The following is a 17702-nucleotide window of genomic DNA, read 5'->3' as shown; positions in this document are numbered from 1 at the left end:
TAGCTCAAGAGGAACTTTCTAAATGTAATGAACAACATCTTATGGGGATACCACCCAAGTTCATTGCATCCATTGGAACTAGACAACAGTGTGTTCCGCTGTAACAATAAGCACAGCTACTTCCTACACTGAACTTTGCCACACTATTACCCATTCACCAATTTAGGTCGATCCTCCTGTTCATAATTCACCTTGGTTTTCACCATTCCTCAATAATTTGGTATTAATCTGCAAATTTGGCCACTTCACCCCAATGCCAAATCATTTATGAACGAATGAAATAGCACTGGTCCCAGCACTAATTCTGTCACTTCCTCTTCTGTGTTTCTTGCAGTTTAACCAATTTGTATCACTAAAATGACTAGCAATTGGTACATCCACCCATCATATATCACTGCAAATTACTATGAAGATGGTGCTTGAACTACAATCAGCTCACAGATTTGAGCAGTTCACTATACTACACAAGGACCAAATATTACACAAAGCACAGCAGTGTTCAAACAATGGAAGCCTCCAGAATAAAAAAAAACAGCTCTTATTCTACTCACATCAGCATATTAATGTTGACATAAGTGAATATGAGATCATGTTAGATGCAATTCATTTTAAGCATTTCCACTGTTACTGAGTTTTCCTATTTAACATTTTGAACTGCTATATAAAATCCATTTGACAAGACCCATAAATTATGCCAATTAGCTGATGCAATTCATGTTTATGATCAGATTTTATATAAGCTTAAAGGACAGAATTATCCCAAATAATAGCGAGAAAGCCCACTGCAGCCCTAAATGCAGCAGGCACTAGCGGGACAAAGGCGGGGGGGGAGGCAGCTCTGCCAAGGTGTGGAGTGTCCTCTTCCCCTTGCCCACCTTCCTCCTCACAAGGCGGAGGCGCGAGCACACAACACCCTTAGGGCTGGCGGGGCCAGCTGCTGCCACCACCTCATCCCCGACCTGTCAGGCAGAGCAGCCAGCAGTTCCTCACAGGACAGGACGACAACAACCCCGCGCCACCACCATGGGCTCCACTATGCTCTCAGTGCCGCCGCCTCCTTTCGGCAGACTCTGGTACAGCTACCGCTTGGGTGGAGTGGTGTGGCACCGTAGGTGCGTCGGCCACAGCAGTGAGGCTTGTGTGGGGCGATGGCTGTGGAGAGACTCACAGCTGGCTAGGGAGGGCAGTTCCTCCAGGAGTCCGCCCTATTGGTGCGGCCAGCTTTGCTGGTTGCGCCCTGATTGGCCCACAGAGCGTGTTCAACTGGCTGGAAACCGAGCCCAGACACGCTCCACCCACCAAGCCTTTTCCCCAATTATTTTAGGGCCACAGTGGTTAGGATGGTCTTCACAGCACAAAGTAAAATACTGCCTCTTAGTGTGAATATCAAAATTATAACCTTTTGATTTACATACTGCGTAAAAGAACCCCATAATAGTAACATTAAATTTGTAAAAACAAATTTTAACACTTTTGAGCTGCAGGCATACAGATGTTCAACCAAATCTACTCAACGGTAAGTAACTATTAAGGATTGTGACCATATACCCTGAGCAGTTTCAGTTCATCAATACCACTTGATTGGCCTACTTATTAAAGGAGACATGAAAGTCAAGCATGACAAAAAACTATTACTACCTTCTTAAGTTACATAGTGAGATTCTTAAAATAATACAAGGTGTAAAAAGTATTTAAATAGTATACACAAAAATAAAATTAACATTAAAAATAGAAGAAGAAGAGTTGGTTCTTATATGCCGCTTTCCCCTACCCTAAGGAGGCTCAAAGCGGCTTACAGTCGCCTTCCCATTCCTCTCCCCACAACAGACACCCTGTGAGGTGGGTGAGGCTGAGAGAGCCCTGATATCACTGCTCGGTCAGAACAGCTTTATCAGTGCCGTGGCGAGCCCAAGGTCACCCAGCTGGTTGCATGTAGGGGAGCGCAGAATCAAACCCAGCATGCCAGATTAGAAGTCCGCACTCCTAACCACTACACCAAACTGGCTCTGTAAAAATACAAATGTCATAGCTTATTAAGTTCTCAAATCATGTCCCAGTGATTCTCCACAGATACAGGGGAATCTCCTGCATGTACTTTCCCAAAGTTAAGGTCAGACGATGAATATGAATTGTGTTACTTCAATACAATGGACCAAAATATCTGTGAGAGCCACATTTTAAGGACTTCTACTATGGGGAAACTTTTAAGATGTTAGCCTATAGAAAGGCAGAAAAAGAATGATTTTGGACTCAAAAAAGGGAAAGACTGGGCCACACAGGCTTGAAGTGTTCAAAAATTCAACAGACCAAGAAGTCCATAGAAATGAGGACAATTATTAATAAAGAAGCAAAGTCTAATAATAAGGTACAAGTCCACAGTTGATAAGTCATAGGGCCAACCAAAAGGCAAGCAGATTTGGCAGGGTGCGGAACATGAACAGACCTTCATAGTTTGCTTGTTACCCCCTTGGACAGTCCCTCAGTGTCATAAGTGAAGTATTCTGAAGAAAACTTTGGCCACCATAATAATATGTAATGAGAAAAATTAACAATTTATATACAAGGCATGAAAACTTGCATGTATAAGTATACCCATACAGACTGGACCACTCCAGTATATTATTTTGCTTACTTAGTCTGTCCTGAAGATTTGAGTCACTATACAGCAGTTTCAAAGGCCAGGAGAAATCCTCATCTTAAACATTTACAAAATCTAAGTACTATAGAATGGCATTTTACAGAAGTGGCGATATGAGAAGTATTGGTTGCTCCTTAAGCAAGCAGTAGCGTTCTATCAACATCTAAAACTGGCACTAATGGGTCCGCTCAAAATATGAGCTTTTATGCCAGTGTATATGAAACAGGCCATTGTACCTATAACACACATGTTCCAGAGAATACTGTGTACTGTAAACGACTCTAGAGCTTCCCTCAGATGTGTTAGAAGGTAATCTCTTCAGTACTGCTTGCTTCCTCTCACCCTCCCCCAAGTTCTTTAGGCAAGCAAATGGTACAAAATACACTCTTGGTAAACTAAATTTTAAGGACTAGATAACTGGTTGGATCCCATGGAAAGTTTTGGCCAACAGAAAGGCATAATTTTTTTACCAATTCTCCTCTCTCATTGTGGAACTGACTGCCTACTCATGTGGTTCTGGATAAGGGTCCGTCTCTCCCAGAACAATATTTCTGGGATAATTTTAGGCTACAGCAGAAAGAGGAAGCAAGGAATTCCCATTTCTGCTGAAAGAACTCTCTTCCCTCGACAGATTTATCATGGGATCCAAGTCAGTTGATGATATACATTTATGAGTGTGGCACACAAGTCTGAAAGACCACTTAAAAAAACTTGAATGACACACTTAAATTTAATTTATTTTATTAAAATAAGATAATCAGAAGAACCTTGGTTTACAATAAATGCTTTTTTCTTAGGAGCAATAAAAACAAAATTAAAACCCAAATCAGCACAGGAAAACCCTGTATACGCCAGAAGTTTCTTTATAGTGCATCTCAGAAAACCGTTTCAAACAGACTAAAGGCTGCTTTTGCAGAAATATATTGACAACATTATTTATTTGCCTCTTCTTCTTCCCCATAACTACAGTTCCTCATGGACACCCCCCTAGGGCGTTACAAGAATTGAGTCCGAAGTACACAAAGCTTTTTGCATTATTTAAAGATGACTGAAGCATATTGTATTCCCTTCCTTCTCTGAGCAGTCCTTGTCAAAAATATACTCTCACCTTTACAAAAGTGTGTTTTCATCCACGTGCATCACTGTTGGTGTTGATTTAGTGTTGGTGATTAAAGTTTCATTACCTTGAGAAATATCATGTAGGAGAAATGTTGATGAACGAGCATTCCCTTTTCTTTTGTCGTCTTGTAGGCTCACCATTTTAGCTAAAATCCCTCCAGCTTGAACGGCAAAAAACTATCAGCAGCACCATCTGTATTGAGTTTGCTCAAATGCTAAGCCATTATTGCTGCTACAGAAATATAAGTTTATTTAGCAGAATGGAAAAGTCAAAACCTGCTGAAGTAGTACTTTTTTGCATGAGAAAAATAAGGCTCAAGTGCATCTATAAAAAATAGTAATAGGACTTCTTGTATACAGTCTGTTAACTATTTCAGTAACCGTAGAAAAAGGCAACATGGAATATTGTCCCTGTAGGATCAAGAACGGTAAGATTTCATAGCAGCTCATTCCTAAAACTGACACCCAGCTGAATCCCACGCTGGCAATGCAGTCCTGGAGACCGAGGCATTGAAAGCACAACTGCTGTAACAGTTACTGGGGAGAGCAATGAGGCAGTGTACTCTGATTTCCTAAAATACAGGTAGCTTTGTCGATGTCAACGTGCATGAATTTATGTCCTGTGTGTGGGTTGCACGATGCAGAGAAGGTTCTGAAGCACTTCGATTTATTTTGGGTAAAGAATGTTGCAGCAATTCAATGGAAGACAATATCTAAGAGGAGATGGAAACAAAAGAGTAAATTAAAAAAAAAACCACTATCTGACTAACCACAAATCCAAGAATGCAGGACATTGAATATTAAGAAACTCAGTTGTGGAAAGTAAAATTTCACTGAAGTACTTGTATTTGTACATCATTGGGAATGAGATGTTTCAAACCAGAAATCCTTAATATCTTCCACATGTGGGGTGGATGCAACAAACCCACAAAAAGATGCATTTATGCAGAATCTCATCTTGCTATCAGGGTTTGTGATATAGAAATGCCTTCGACACTTGATGGAATGACTACTTTGAACTTGGCAGCCTATTAAGTACTGCTTGCACAAAATACACATCCTTCCAGTAGGAGATGGCTGAGATAGGATAAAGTTTTTTGTTTTGGTTTTTGTATATAATTCTTATTACTAAATCAAAATGTAAATCAAACACAAATCAGTATGCAGGATACCCACCAAGTATTTTGACCTAGTAAGGTAGGCTCTTAAGAGAAATATAACAGACTAATAATTATTTTAAATTAATATTGTCTCAAATTTCAATACATACTTGTCATGACATTAGAACTATATAGAATTCTGGGTAAATAGTAAGTTTTCCATGGTTTTCTTAAGACATCAACATCTCTTGGAAATAAGAAAATGTGTTGCACTGCTTACTACCAATGCACATCCAAAAGGAATTCAAGTCCAGAATTTTATTGGGGAAGCAGATATATATTTGTTCCCTAGTTTGAGACATTAGTTGACCACTGTACTGCACTACTAGTATCAGTCATTTTTCTCTGCCCAGCTCTACGCAAATTTATAGAAGTTTTACAAATGAACTAAATTCTTACCTGTGGAAAAAGAGGTCTTTCTTCCCTTACTTTTTTCAAACAATCTGCTACAAGTCTCTTCATTGCTTTGGGGCAATTTTTGTATAATTTACTGAGATCTGGAGATGCATAACCCCGACCAACCATAAAAATGATCTAAGAAGGGGCAAACATACCTTGGTCAGGTAATACGCACAAAAAAAATGCTTTGAAAGTAGACAGTTCAGCAGATGGTTCACCTAACTGGGTTCCAAACTGAACAGAATAGACTGTCTCTGGTTCTGTCACCTACTGCTAGCTAGCACAATTAGTTGCCCAGATTCAACATAATATATTAAGGTTAATATGCATATGGAAACAATTTTTAAAGTGTCACACATGGGCCACTATGCGTAATTTGTTAGAGAACTTTGTTAAACCACTTACTAGAAATTAAAACTGTAGTACTGTATTTCTTAAATGGAGAGACCGAAAGCCACCCCCCCCCAGTGTTTCCTAGAACCCAGTTCTAGATGGATACCTTCAAGCAGAAAAAGCTGATGCTGGGCTTAAAAAGGGATGGCTTTTGCTATCTGTAAGAGGGGGACTACCTCCCTGAGCCAAACTGAACTTGTGAAACGAACTCCATCCTCCATCAGATTACACAGAATTATTCTCTCTTACCTGGTCTCTGTTGTTAATATGGGAATATGGCAATTCTCCCGTCATCAATTCATATAGTACTATTCCATAAGAATAGACATCAGACTGGAAACTAAATGGATTGCTATCCTGCATTCGGATCACTTCCGGTGCCTTTTTGGAAAAAAAAAATGTTACAAGTTGCTATGTTGGGGGAGGAAGCTTTACAACAAAATCAGTGACCATAATTTATTCCAGAGTCAGGATAATCAATTTGGAAATAGTAACTAAAACATATTAATTAGCCCAAAGAGGAAGAAACAATGTTTCACTTTAAATAAATTATAATGGATCAATCAACTACTTGATATTATAGCACAAGCTTTTTTCTATCACACAGAAGTAATCCTCAATTTAAACTTCAAGATGTTACAGGAGCAGAAATGGCTGGAAGAAGGAAAGAAATTTTGAAACATGACAAGCAGCAACCTCCAAGAGTTGAGTGGCCAAGAAATAATACTGAAATATGTGCTATTCTCAGTTACATACTCATTGCATGATCTTAGTTGGTCACTCTCACAGCTGCTTCACACATTATAAGAATGAGCAAGTATTATCTGTAGACTGTGCAAATGAAGTCATTTCTCATCCTCATCAACACACAGGAACAGCAAAAGGAATACATACTGTCAACCATAATCACATCAGTTCCCCCCCCCCCCATATGTAACAACTACAAAGTTGTGCCTGGATCTGAAGCAGCCTTCCTTTATGGTAGACTCATGGATCCGTTATGCACGGGGGTTTTAGCGCGCATTCGGGGTGGAATGGCGGCAACTAAAATCACAGATAACACACGGTGCCGGCCACAACTGGCAGCAGATTCGATGCATGCCGCCGAAAAAGCCACGTTAGCGGAATGCGGAAGAAAGCACAGCTTCCAGGTGACCGGGGACGCAACCAGAAGCGGCGCCGGGGTCACCGCGTGCATAATCAATTACTCTGGGTTTTGCCGTCATTGCGTCCCGTCCCATGCGTAAGTGGTTTGCTTCGCTTCTTCCCCCTCCGCGTTTTCCATGTGACCCGAAATCGCCGTTTCGGCGGCCGTGCATAATGGGCCATAGAAAGCACTCCTGAACAGCTCTACTCAGACCTATTCAATGGGGCTTCACCTCAGAAAAGTGCTCTTAGACTTGCACTGTAGCACACACCACTACATAGCGGTTCAAGCAGAACTGATATAACATGGCAGATCACGCCACACATGAAAAAGCATCAACACCAACAACAACAGTCTATAATTTGTGTCTGTTCCAAGTGGCACGCATAATACCTTACAAGGCTTCGAAGTTTGCTCAGTACAACACATGCCAAGAGCAGGTCCATTATAAATATTCTGCTACACTCAAGGTTCTTACCATCCAGAGAACAGATCCAGTAGGCTGCTCGACCTGCTGAGAACCACTCCATCTGGATTTGACTGTTGCTAACCCAAAATCTCCTATCTTTACCGTACGATCTTCATGAAGAAATATATCTACACATTTGTTAAGGGATATATCTGGATAATAATTCAAGTTGTCATATGCTGTCCTTGCATTCAGACCAATACTTTCATGTAAGACTGTTACCAAGCTTATTATGTACAGCAACTAATGTATTTTAAGTGGCTTGTAAATATTCAATAATAAGGAAAGTAAGATACCTAACCCCACCCAGGCTTCCCTCTTTATATATTTATCCATATCAAGTAGCATTATCAGACCCAAGTCTCATCTTGCAGGTTGAACAGGATTGCTTGGGCACTACAAATACAAACAGCTCAGGATCAGGACCACAATCAATGAATTATCACAGGTAACTGATTTAGAAAATGATTTGTCTTTGAAATTAGAGTCAGTTCTTAAGCAGCAGATGTTTCTAGTCTCTGCTTATTGGCACTTTCACACACCTTAAATCAGCTTTGCAATTAGAATTTCCTGTATGAAACTGCAAAAGCCACTTACAAATGATTGCTAAATTGGACTGAAAGTGCATTATTTAACATGCACGAAAACACCTGGATAGGTGATGGATGCAGATGTACCTGTCAATATATGGCAGAAACTGATTTCACCAGATTATCGCAGCTTATTTCCCATATGGATCAAATGAAAAGAGGCAAACAGAATTCCCCTGAGTAACAAAAGGATACTATTTGATTTCATGTCTCTGTGTATTATATTCTTTGCATGCAAGTAGCTGTAAGAGAATTTGATCAATATAAATTGGAAAATATTTTCAAGGAAAAATATCATATATTGATTACAAACACATCTGTTGTCACACTTTAATACTTGATATGTATTCTCTATTCAAATTAGAGGGGCTATTCTATCAATCCAGAAATTGTATTTTTGCATCTCTAAAAGACACTTTAAACATCTTTCTTCAGAGAACAGTCCAGTTTCTAGTACTTTAACACAAAGTATATTTGCTAAGTTTTTAGACCACAGCTGTTTGATTTTCATCTACAAATGTTTCTAAAATTTGCAAAACAGCTCCTAGTTGTTTGCAAATGCCCATTTAACTTTACATTAAATTCAATTAAAGTCATCGCTCCTTCCCCATGACAGATGGCAGGCTGCTGGACTGGGGTGGGGGAATGGTTTTATTCACCACTAATCTTGTGGCTTTGATGTAGATTTTAATTGGGTTTTATCAGGGATTTTAGCTGTCCTTTGTTACCCACCGTGAGCCATTCTGGACTATAAGTTTAACTAATGAATAAATAAATAATAAATAATTTACTATGTACAATATGGGGAGGGGGGAAATCTTCCACAACAGCAGAACTCTTATCTTTGCATAGCTAGCACAGATATTGTAGCATCTAAGTCTACTCACTCCATTCCTTGAGCAGTCTGTCTTGCAATATCAATACGCTGTAACATCTGAAACTTGGTCTCTTGAACATGTAGGTGCTTGTACAGACTACTCCCCTCACACCACTGTGTGACAATGGCCAGATTATCTTTCGTCATGTAACCCATAAACAGCAAAATATTAACGTGCCGGGTTTTCCTGGAAGAAATGTAAAAAGGTATGGTGTCAAATGAACCTTTAAAAAGCCATAACATTTGCCATCTGAGTTAGTAAAACCTACTGAAATAGTCAGTCCAATGTAGTTATACAAAATTACAAGTCCACTATTGTGTATGTATAAATTGGCACAAGGATCAAAGCAAAAAGAAATCGAGCAGGGACTCTTAGCAGAAATACTATGCAGCTAAAATGTAAAGGCTTTCCCGCCTTCCCTTTTCAGGTGGAGCCCCCTTGAAAAGCCTCTGCATCAGCTACCTATGCAACCACCTTGGATCTCAGCCAGCAGCTCTAAAGACTAGCAAGTTCTCATCATAGACTCAACTTGCCAAGCACCAGAGAGCCATTAAATCCTAAGTACTCCTGGCTACAGTCTGGAACACAGAAGATCCAAAACACCAGCCCAATAGTCTCCCAATTCAGTTTGCATTTACTGTCCACAAGATGTCAGGCAACAAAGTTCTACAGCAAACACAATCTGCCCTGGGCAGTCAGCCACTGCAGGCAAAAATAAAGATCACTGTGATAAACTTATTACGTATTTAGCTACAATGTTGGTTTACCTTAGTACAGCAACTTCATTTCTAAAGGCTTGAAACTGTTCTGGAGTTGGATCTACAACCTTTAATATCTTCACGGCTACATCACCTGTAAGCACCATGTAAGAATTTTAACTTTTACTGCCAAGGCAGAGTACACATGTATAACACGGAAGAGAAAGCACTGAAAACAAATCAAAATATGAAAACCAAACACCGACCCCCACACGATTGAAACTGTAAATGACTAACCCTGTTCTTAACCTTGTCCGGGATTCCTGAACTAGTCTACTAATCCCAAACACCTAAACATCCTGTGTTTAATGAACAGCAACACTTCCCTCCAAAGTCCCATGGCAAACCACTTTTGAAAATGGGTAAAATGCAAAAGGACATTTTCAATGGTATAAGAAGTCAAGGTGTCTGTTTTTTAAAAGAAAGTTTTAAAATTCTACAAAGCCTATTTAAGTTCTCTAGTTTGCCTAAGTAATTCTCTAGATACCAGCCACTGTTCTAAACCCTGTAATTCCTAGAAATACCTTGGGACTTCAAAGGCTCAAATAGCTCTTTCTTACATCACTCTTTGAACCATTACAGTTTACAGAGTGTGTTTGTCTAGGTGAGAAAGTCTAGTTTAAATCTCCTCTGCCATGAAGATCACAAAATGACCTTGGCCATGTCATTCCCTCAGCCTTGACCTATATTAAAGTTGTTGTAAAGACAAACAGGGAGGAAAGAGAGCCATGTACACTGCCCTGAGCTCACTGGAAATAAAAAAAATCTATATAGAGAAAACAGGTGGACTGCCATTTTGAAGAATATAAAAAATGCAGTGATACAAAGATATCTATTCATACCACTGCACAACTGAAAGCATCAGTTCACCTGACTGAAAAGAAAAGCCATTTTAAATTTATACATATGATAAAATCACATATTGTGTTCACATGCATTCTCTCTGTAATGGCTTCCAACTTGTGGAATGGCCTGCTTGACGAGCTGAAGAATGTTCCCACACGCCTAACATTCTGCTGAATGTGCAAAACAGTAATGTTCAGAAGGGCATGTTTACAAAGGGATAAGAAAACATGGTTGCACTCATCTGTGTTCATTGAGCGTCTTCTGTGCAAGCACATATAGAATTGCCCTGATGCAGGGCCTGCTGCAGAAGAGACAAATTCACAAGCTTCTAGAATACTCCTTAATGAGTGCTCCCCTTCCCCACCAGCAGAGACCTGTTTCCTGTCCAAATGGTCACATGACTAAGAGAGAAAGCATGCACTTTCCACATTTCTCCCTTGGCGACCATGGATTATAGAACACATGAGAACGCCAGAGCACAGGAGGGAAAGGAAGGATGTTTGCCTGCACAGAAGACACTCAACTAACATCAGTTACAGGTAAGCGCAACTCTGTTTTCATCTTTGTGTCTTCTGTGCAGTCCCACAGGGGAGAATGGCAAGCTCAGCTACTCATGGAGGAGGCTGTGGGCCGACCGTCTGAATCCTGAGTGCAATACTGCTTTTCCCACAGCTGCTTCTCTCCTGGAGTTGACATCAATAGAGTAATGTTTGACGAATATCGATGCAGAAGACAATGTTGCTATTTTACAGATCTCGCAAATGTCACCTGTGCTCTTGCTGAATGAGTTTTCACTGGAAAAGCTAAGTGACCCATCTAGAGAGAGTTTGTGCTGATACAGACTTCTTATTGACACCTTTGAAATATACAAAGATTGTCCACTTTTCTAAATTTAGAAGTACAATCTACCGTATAAGACGACTGGGCGTATAAGACGACCCCCCAACATTTCCACTCGAAATATAGTTTGTTACATTACATTACAGTACTATGGGCCACTATGGGCAGCTATGTCTATCCCAACTGAAATGCACCCGGCGTATAGGACGACCCCCCCCCACTTGGAGGCATGTTTTTCAGGGGGGGAAAGTAAGTCTTATACGTCAGCAAATACTGTAAGTAAAATAACAAGGCTCTTCTTAAATCTAGACTATGTAGGGTTTGTTCTGCTGATGATTATAGCTCTGGGGGAACACTGGTAGAAGAATGTCCTGTCACATATGAAAATCTAAAACAATTTTAGGTAAGAAGTCCAGGCTCCAATGAGGGATTGAGGGATTAACTGGCAGACAGAAGTTAAGAAAACTCTTTGACATTACATTAGAAAACACCAGTCTTGAGTCTATGCCTACATGAAATGTGGAAACGGAGAGCATATTTGTTCACTTTGTACTATAAGAAATTAATATGCAGAAAATCATCTTTTGGAGACCAATGATCGCAAACTGTAGCCCCCTTAGTGTACTCCCCAACCACTCAGTCAGATGTCTGTAAAGATCTGCAAGTTGTGAGGTAGGATTCCTAAAGAGCTGATTCTGCTCTTCTGAGCACCATACTAAATTAGCGACTATCTGAGGAATTGAAAGCCTAAGTCATTGAGGATCTGAATTCATTTGAAAAGTGTACAAGAACCAATTCTGAAGGGGTAGCATGTGGGAAATGGCATATTTGATCATGGTAATGGTCAAGGTCATAAAGCCCAAGAACATTTGGACAGTGATTGCCTTTTGAAAATATTTCTACTGAATATGGAGAACAGCTTTTGAATGGCTTGAGCCCTCTTAGTTGGAAGGTAAGCCCTATGCAGTGTACTGTCTAACCTTGTTCCTGTTAATTCTGTGGCAAGTGCATATCAACTGAGACTTAAAATAATTCATTATAAATCTTTGGGTTTTCAAAGTCTGGATTGAAATGGACAAATAAGACCTAAGTTGAAACTCAGAATCCTCTATAAACAACCATTCAATGAGATACTGATAGATTTCACAACTTTTTAGTCGGTGAGCAACTACCTCAGAAAGTCATTTGGCAAAGACGCAGCAGACTGAGGGTCAATGAAGTGAAATTTACTGAATGTCAAATGTTAAAACAAAAATGGTACAAAACTTTTTTAGATGGTATATTACTACTCAAGGTATTTCAGAAATATATTGCAAGAGCTAGCTTGGTGTTGAGGTTAGGAGTGCAGACTTCTAATCTGGCGAACCAGGTTTGATTCCCTGCGCTCCCACATGCAGCCAGCTCGGTGACCTTGGGCTCACCACAGCACTGATAAAGCTGTTCTGACAGAGCAGGAATATCAGGAGTCACTCAGCCTCACCTACCTCACTGGGTATACATTGTGGGGAGAGGAAAGGGCAACTGTAAGCCACTTTGTGACTCCTTCTGGTAGGGAAAAGTGGCATATAAGAACCAACTCTTCTTCTTTTTCTTCTAATAAGAGCTATATTGATAAATGTTGGAAATGTCAAAATATAAGTGGATCATTTACTATATGTGGTAGACTTGCCAGAAAGCAAGGAAATACTGGGTTATGATACACAGTGAGATGCAACAGATATTGAAAGTTAAAATTGTGTTAGATGTGTGATATTAAATTTAGTACCAAATAATATTAAAATGTATAATGAGCTTGTAAAATATATGGTAACAGCTGCCAGGATCCTTTAGGCATCAAGATAGAAAAAAGAACCAGATATTATGGATTGGTTAAATAAATAAGTAGACAGAATATGGGACAATGGCAAAGCTGACATATCTGATACATAACAAATCAACATTGGAATTCTGAAAAAAATGGACGCCAATATTTATATTGACCTGTAAAATTTAAGAAAAGAAGAAAAAAGTTATTTTTAAACTCTATGTGTTAACTATGGGGATAATGCAGTACGTGGCTTTTAACCTTAAGTGTCAGGATCAGTGCCTGCTCTCTGCCATGAATTGTCTATGAACAGGGCTTACCCCATCTTGTCTGTATTTCACTATTATTTTTCCTGGCTTTCCATGTAACCTAAGCCTACTCTCTGTTCCCATGTTATCATGCTTTGTAGTACCCGCTCTGAATTGTTTGTGCTTTGATCCCTGCCCGCTCGCTCTGCATTTTGTAACAGCAACATTGTATCTTGTCACTAGGCGCCGGCCAGTCCAAGGACGTGCGAATTGTAGCACCTCTGGCAGGATGCCTGGGATGGCATCTGGGGAAGAGGGCACCCCTCCCCTTGGAAACATTCAAGTTTTGGGCGGGAGAATTGGATTGAAAAGGGCTTGCAATTCTATTGTGGGGTAGATTTGACTTCCTGAGTTATAGTGACTAGAGTAAACTTCCATTAAAGCTTTCTTATTACAGACGTTTTGTTGTGAGTTCTTTTAGCACTTGACATTAAGGTGACATATAAGAGTAAGATATGTATTGTTAGTTGTAAACTTTATGGACATTTCTTTGCTAAATAGTAGGTTTGTAGTATATAGTAATATGTGGTATTTCCTTTTCTTTCCTATCTAATCTAATCTTTTAAAATAAAAAAACTGCTTTTTTTTTAAAGAGACTTGGAGCTGTAGCTAGTGTGAAAGACAAAACACCATATTGGAAACACCTTTCTCCACATTTGAACATCAGATACTTTAGGCAGTCCTGATGTACTAAGATGAGAAAGTAAGCACCATGGAGATCCCGTACACAGAATCATGCAGTCCTTTCAAAAAGAGGCAGGATATCTGAGAGGAACAGCATACAAAATGTATGAATGCTGAGGTGTCAATTTATTAGTCTGTCCAAAATCAGCCTCAAACCCCCCACCATTAGGAAATAATTGGAGAGGGGAGAGAAATCTTTTCCCACAGTCTGAAACTTCTTGTATAGCTCTTTTGTAGGAACTGGGATATCTCCTATTGGAGGTCTGTCCTTAGACAGAGGAGCAGGGAGAGAACCAGGGGCAGATTTGAACTCTAAAATATAATCACGGTTTATTATGGTGAGCACCCTTTAGTCACTGCTTATTGTGCTCGTGTTATCAGCAAAAAACCAGTGCTGATCTCTGAAGAGGGGCCTGGAATCTAGTCATTAAATAGATGCTGACTTAAGTGGGGGGTGGGGTTGCCTTGTGGACTGCTTGTCTTTGCTTGCCCCTGTATCTTCCCAGTTGCCTTTTTGTAGGTGAAACCAGGTCTGATGTTGGTACTAGTTGGGGTGGTACCTATATTGCCTATTGAATGGATAATGCTGACTATGTATTGGAATTTTCCTTGGCTTATAGGATGCAGCTTACTGAGAGGTGATGCCTAGAGATTTGGCAGTGTGCCTGTCTGCTCACTGAAAAGAAGTTTTCTCTCAAAGGGCAAATTCTCAATATGAACCCTAACCAAGAGCATCTCCTCAGAACTATGCCAGAGCCCAGCTGCAACCATCAGAAATGCATCTAGAGCCATTCAATTCTTGTTTGCACAGTTTTATGCCCTCTGTCTGTAAAACCACTGTCTTTTTGTCTTCAGGTAGGCTTTCTAGGTACTGGGATATCCTCTCCCATAAAAGCATCAGGTAACATCTGATTATGGCCTTAAAATCAGCCACCTGGAGACCCAGAGCTGCCACTATGTATAGCTTCCTTTCCATATCAAGGAGAGCTGAGTGGGAGCCCCACTCTTTGCTTGGAAGGCAAAACCTCTGTTGGCAGTGGGGTGCTAGAACAGAAACTCACAATTGTCTTCCCCAATCTTATATAGATCCTCTACTTTTCTAGTGTAGTTCAATCCTAGCAGTTCACTTTTCAAATGAGAAAAAGTGGCTTCCATTTTCATTAACAGATTTTTAACACAAACCAACCAGAAAAAGTAACATACGGACACACACAGCTGAATACATTTCCAGCATCACAACTGTATCATTCAAGGAGATGGCAACACAATCCCAGAATTATAAATGTTCAAACAGTGTTTGAGCTGTCTTAAATATAGCACATTCTGTTTTCTTCGTGCAGGAATGATGACAGCATAGGAGCATTTAAGGTCAGTGAGGACTAACATTAGCTTTGCAGTTACTAGGCCTAAAGCAGTGGTTCTCAACCTACCTGTTGCCACGACCTTTTAATACAGTTCCTCATGTTGTTGTGACCCCCAACCATAAAATTATGCTAGTGTTTATTCACAGAAATTAAACTGGAACTGACCAATGGCATGAAGATCCATTGTTCATTTGTATATAAATTGGTTTTTTTTACGGGGTTTCTCAGTTTGGTTCTGCCTCTTGTCCCACCAGGCCGATCTCGCTTTTTTCCGCTGCTTCAGACAGATGAGCAAATCTACCCCGCAAGGCTGTTGTGCGGATGGTCCCCCCCTCCCCCCGGCCAAGCTGCTTGTCTTGCTGTGAACCTTGTGAAAAGGTTGTTCGACCCCCAAAGGGGTCCCGACTCCCAGGTTGAGAACCACTGGCCTAAAGGAATAAGTATGGACAGTGGGGATCTGTGTTCTTTTCCCAACCCTTCCCACTATATACACTACCACCCCTTAACCCTGGCCTGTTATTGTCTGATCAACAGTGGCCACTGAATTTAATATTTAGAATTTGGGAGTAATTACATTTGTGCTAACCCAAATAACGCTGTTCAGGGAGGGGGCCCAGTAGTAGGACATCTAGTATAGCAGGTCATTTGCCCAACGTTTCACCTCTAGCATCTCCAGTGAAAAGAACCGAGTGGTAAAAGACGTGGAAAGAGCCTGGAGAGCTGCTGCCAGTCAGAGCAGACAAAACTGTCTTTTGCCAGACCAATTGTCTGAATCAGTATAAGGCAAGTGCATGCGCAGATGCACCTGTCAACTGGGATAAATAAAAAGGAAGCATTATGTGAGTGGGAAGGGAGATCACACCTACCTAATCCCAGCTTCTTGACCAGCTAGTGTCGTTCTTACACAAACCCCATGACACCGCCATACATTTCACTTTTTTAGAACACCATGAGATTTTAACTTGCATGCAGAAGTGTTCGCAATTCTTCTAGGCTTTTCCTTTGTTATGCGGTTCATTTTAGAATTTTACTCCGTTAGGAATGCCTTAGCTTTCCTGCCTGAGTTTTGTTTTATTCTTCCCAACAAGGTGGATCATGTCATCATTAATGAAATTGGACAGACAGAAACATAACTTTCAGTTCCCTGCAAAATATCTGTCAAGCACTACAAGCCTATACAGATGTTACTGCTCTGCTTCCTTTCATGAGAACTGCAGAGTACACAGAGAAGCAAGGAAGAAGTCATGCTTAAAAATCGGGCACAGTGACAGTGAACATAAAGGCTTAATAAGCCATAAAATTCAATTTGCTTCAAAATCTTAGCAATTGCTATAAAATCTTAATGAAACATGTTGATGTGACATGTTCCTTCCACTTCCTCTCTGTGATTATGAAAAGGGCACGGGAAAAAACACATTTGCTAAAAACAATGGTCAAATAATTTTCCAATCTCAGGTACTTTAAATTTCTCTCCTTTCTCCCACCCCAGTAGCAGCAAGTGGCTAAGCTGGCAATACGAGAACAAATTTTAACTCTTCTCTCTCCATCTGACCTATATTAACCCAGTACCTTGACATCTGTTTTAGCATGCTGGGTGCACTCTGGGAAATGTAGTCACCAGAGCTCTTAGCATTAGGTGCCTTAGAGCAGGCTTTCTCAACAAGGATTTTATGAAACCCAGGGGGGGGGGGTGATGGCCCTGGAAGGGTTTCCCAAATGGGTGGGAGTTAATTAATTTTAAAATATTCTTTACATTTGTTAAACATTTATTGGCTGATATGATCATATATGGCCATGTTGACCACTGCACCTCTTCTGGGGTTTCTTGAAGCCTGAAGAATGTTTCAGGGATTTCTCAATGATAAAAAAGTTAAGAAAGGTTGCCTTAGAGGGAAACAACTTGCCAGGATCTGGAGGGGGGGGGGACTTAGAGGAAAGAAAGCAACTATCCTTATTTATGTCGGCTGGTAGGCAGGCAAGCCACCAGCAACAACACTGCCATGGAGAGAGGCAGGGGAAATTCTGCTTCTTGGCAATATATTTAAAGTAGTACAGCTCACTTTCATATTAAAAGTGGAAATAATATTTGTCTTCTTGCACTAGCCAAATGCAGACATGCATATTAAAATTAAAGATACATCTTGAAAAAATATGAATCCAGAATTATTACCTGCACAAGTTCAAGCTATCTCTTTTTTAAAAATGTTACTTCCCTAGAGATCCCTTCTGACTCTTTCAAGTGGCCAGCAAGTTCATTTCAAACATTTTTATCCAGCTTTCTAACTAGTTTTTCAACATTGAAAAA

The 17702-nt window shown here is 40.2% G+C and overlaps 1 protein-coding gene across 5 annotated transcripts in view; it reads right to left on the bottom strand.

The window, feature by feature from the left end:
* Positions 1-3362: 3362 nt before the first annotated feature.
* The window catches only part of RAF1 (Raf-1 proto-oncogene, serine/threonine kinase), a 114343-nt gene continuing 100003 nt past the window's right edge, over positions 3363-17702 (bottom strand). For all 5 annotated transcript variants that reach the window (XM_077325651.1, XM_077325649.1, XM_077325653.1 and 2 more), the window contains 7 exons: positions 9561-9645; positions 8803-8979; positions 8111-8157; positions 7335-7453; positions 5959-6090; positions 5317-5451; positions 3363-4470 (listed from right to left, as the gene is read on the bottom strand). In XM_077325651.1, the coding sequence (XP_077181766.1) occupies positions 4330-4470; positions 5317-5451; positions 5959-6090; positions 7335-7453; positions 8111-8157; positions 8803-8979; positions 9561-9645 (836 nt within the window). In that variant the 3' untranslated portion in view covers positions 3363-4329. The remainder of the gene's footprint in view (positions 4471-5316; positions 5452-5958; positions 6091-7334; positions 7454-8110; positions 8158-8802; positions 8980-9560; positions 9646-17702) is intronic.

The sequence above is a fragment of the Paroedura picta genome, chromosome 3 (genome assembly GCF_049243985.1).
Source record: "Paroedura picta isolate Pp20150507F chromosome 3, Ppicta_v3.0, whole genome shotgun sequence".
Lineage (NCBI taxonomy): Eukaryota > Metazoa > Chordata > Lepidosauria > Squamata > Gekkonidae > Paroedura > Paroedura picta.
This window is presented reverse-complemented; position numbering and strand designations above follow the sequence as displayed.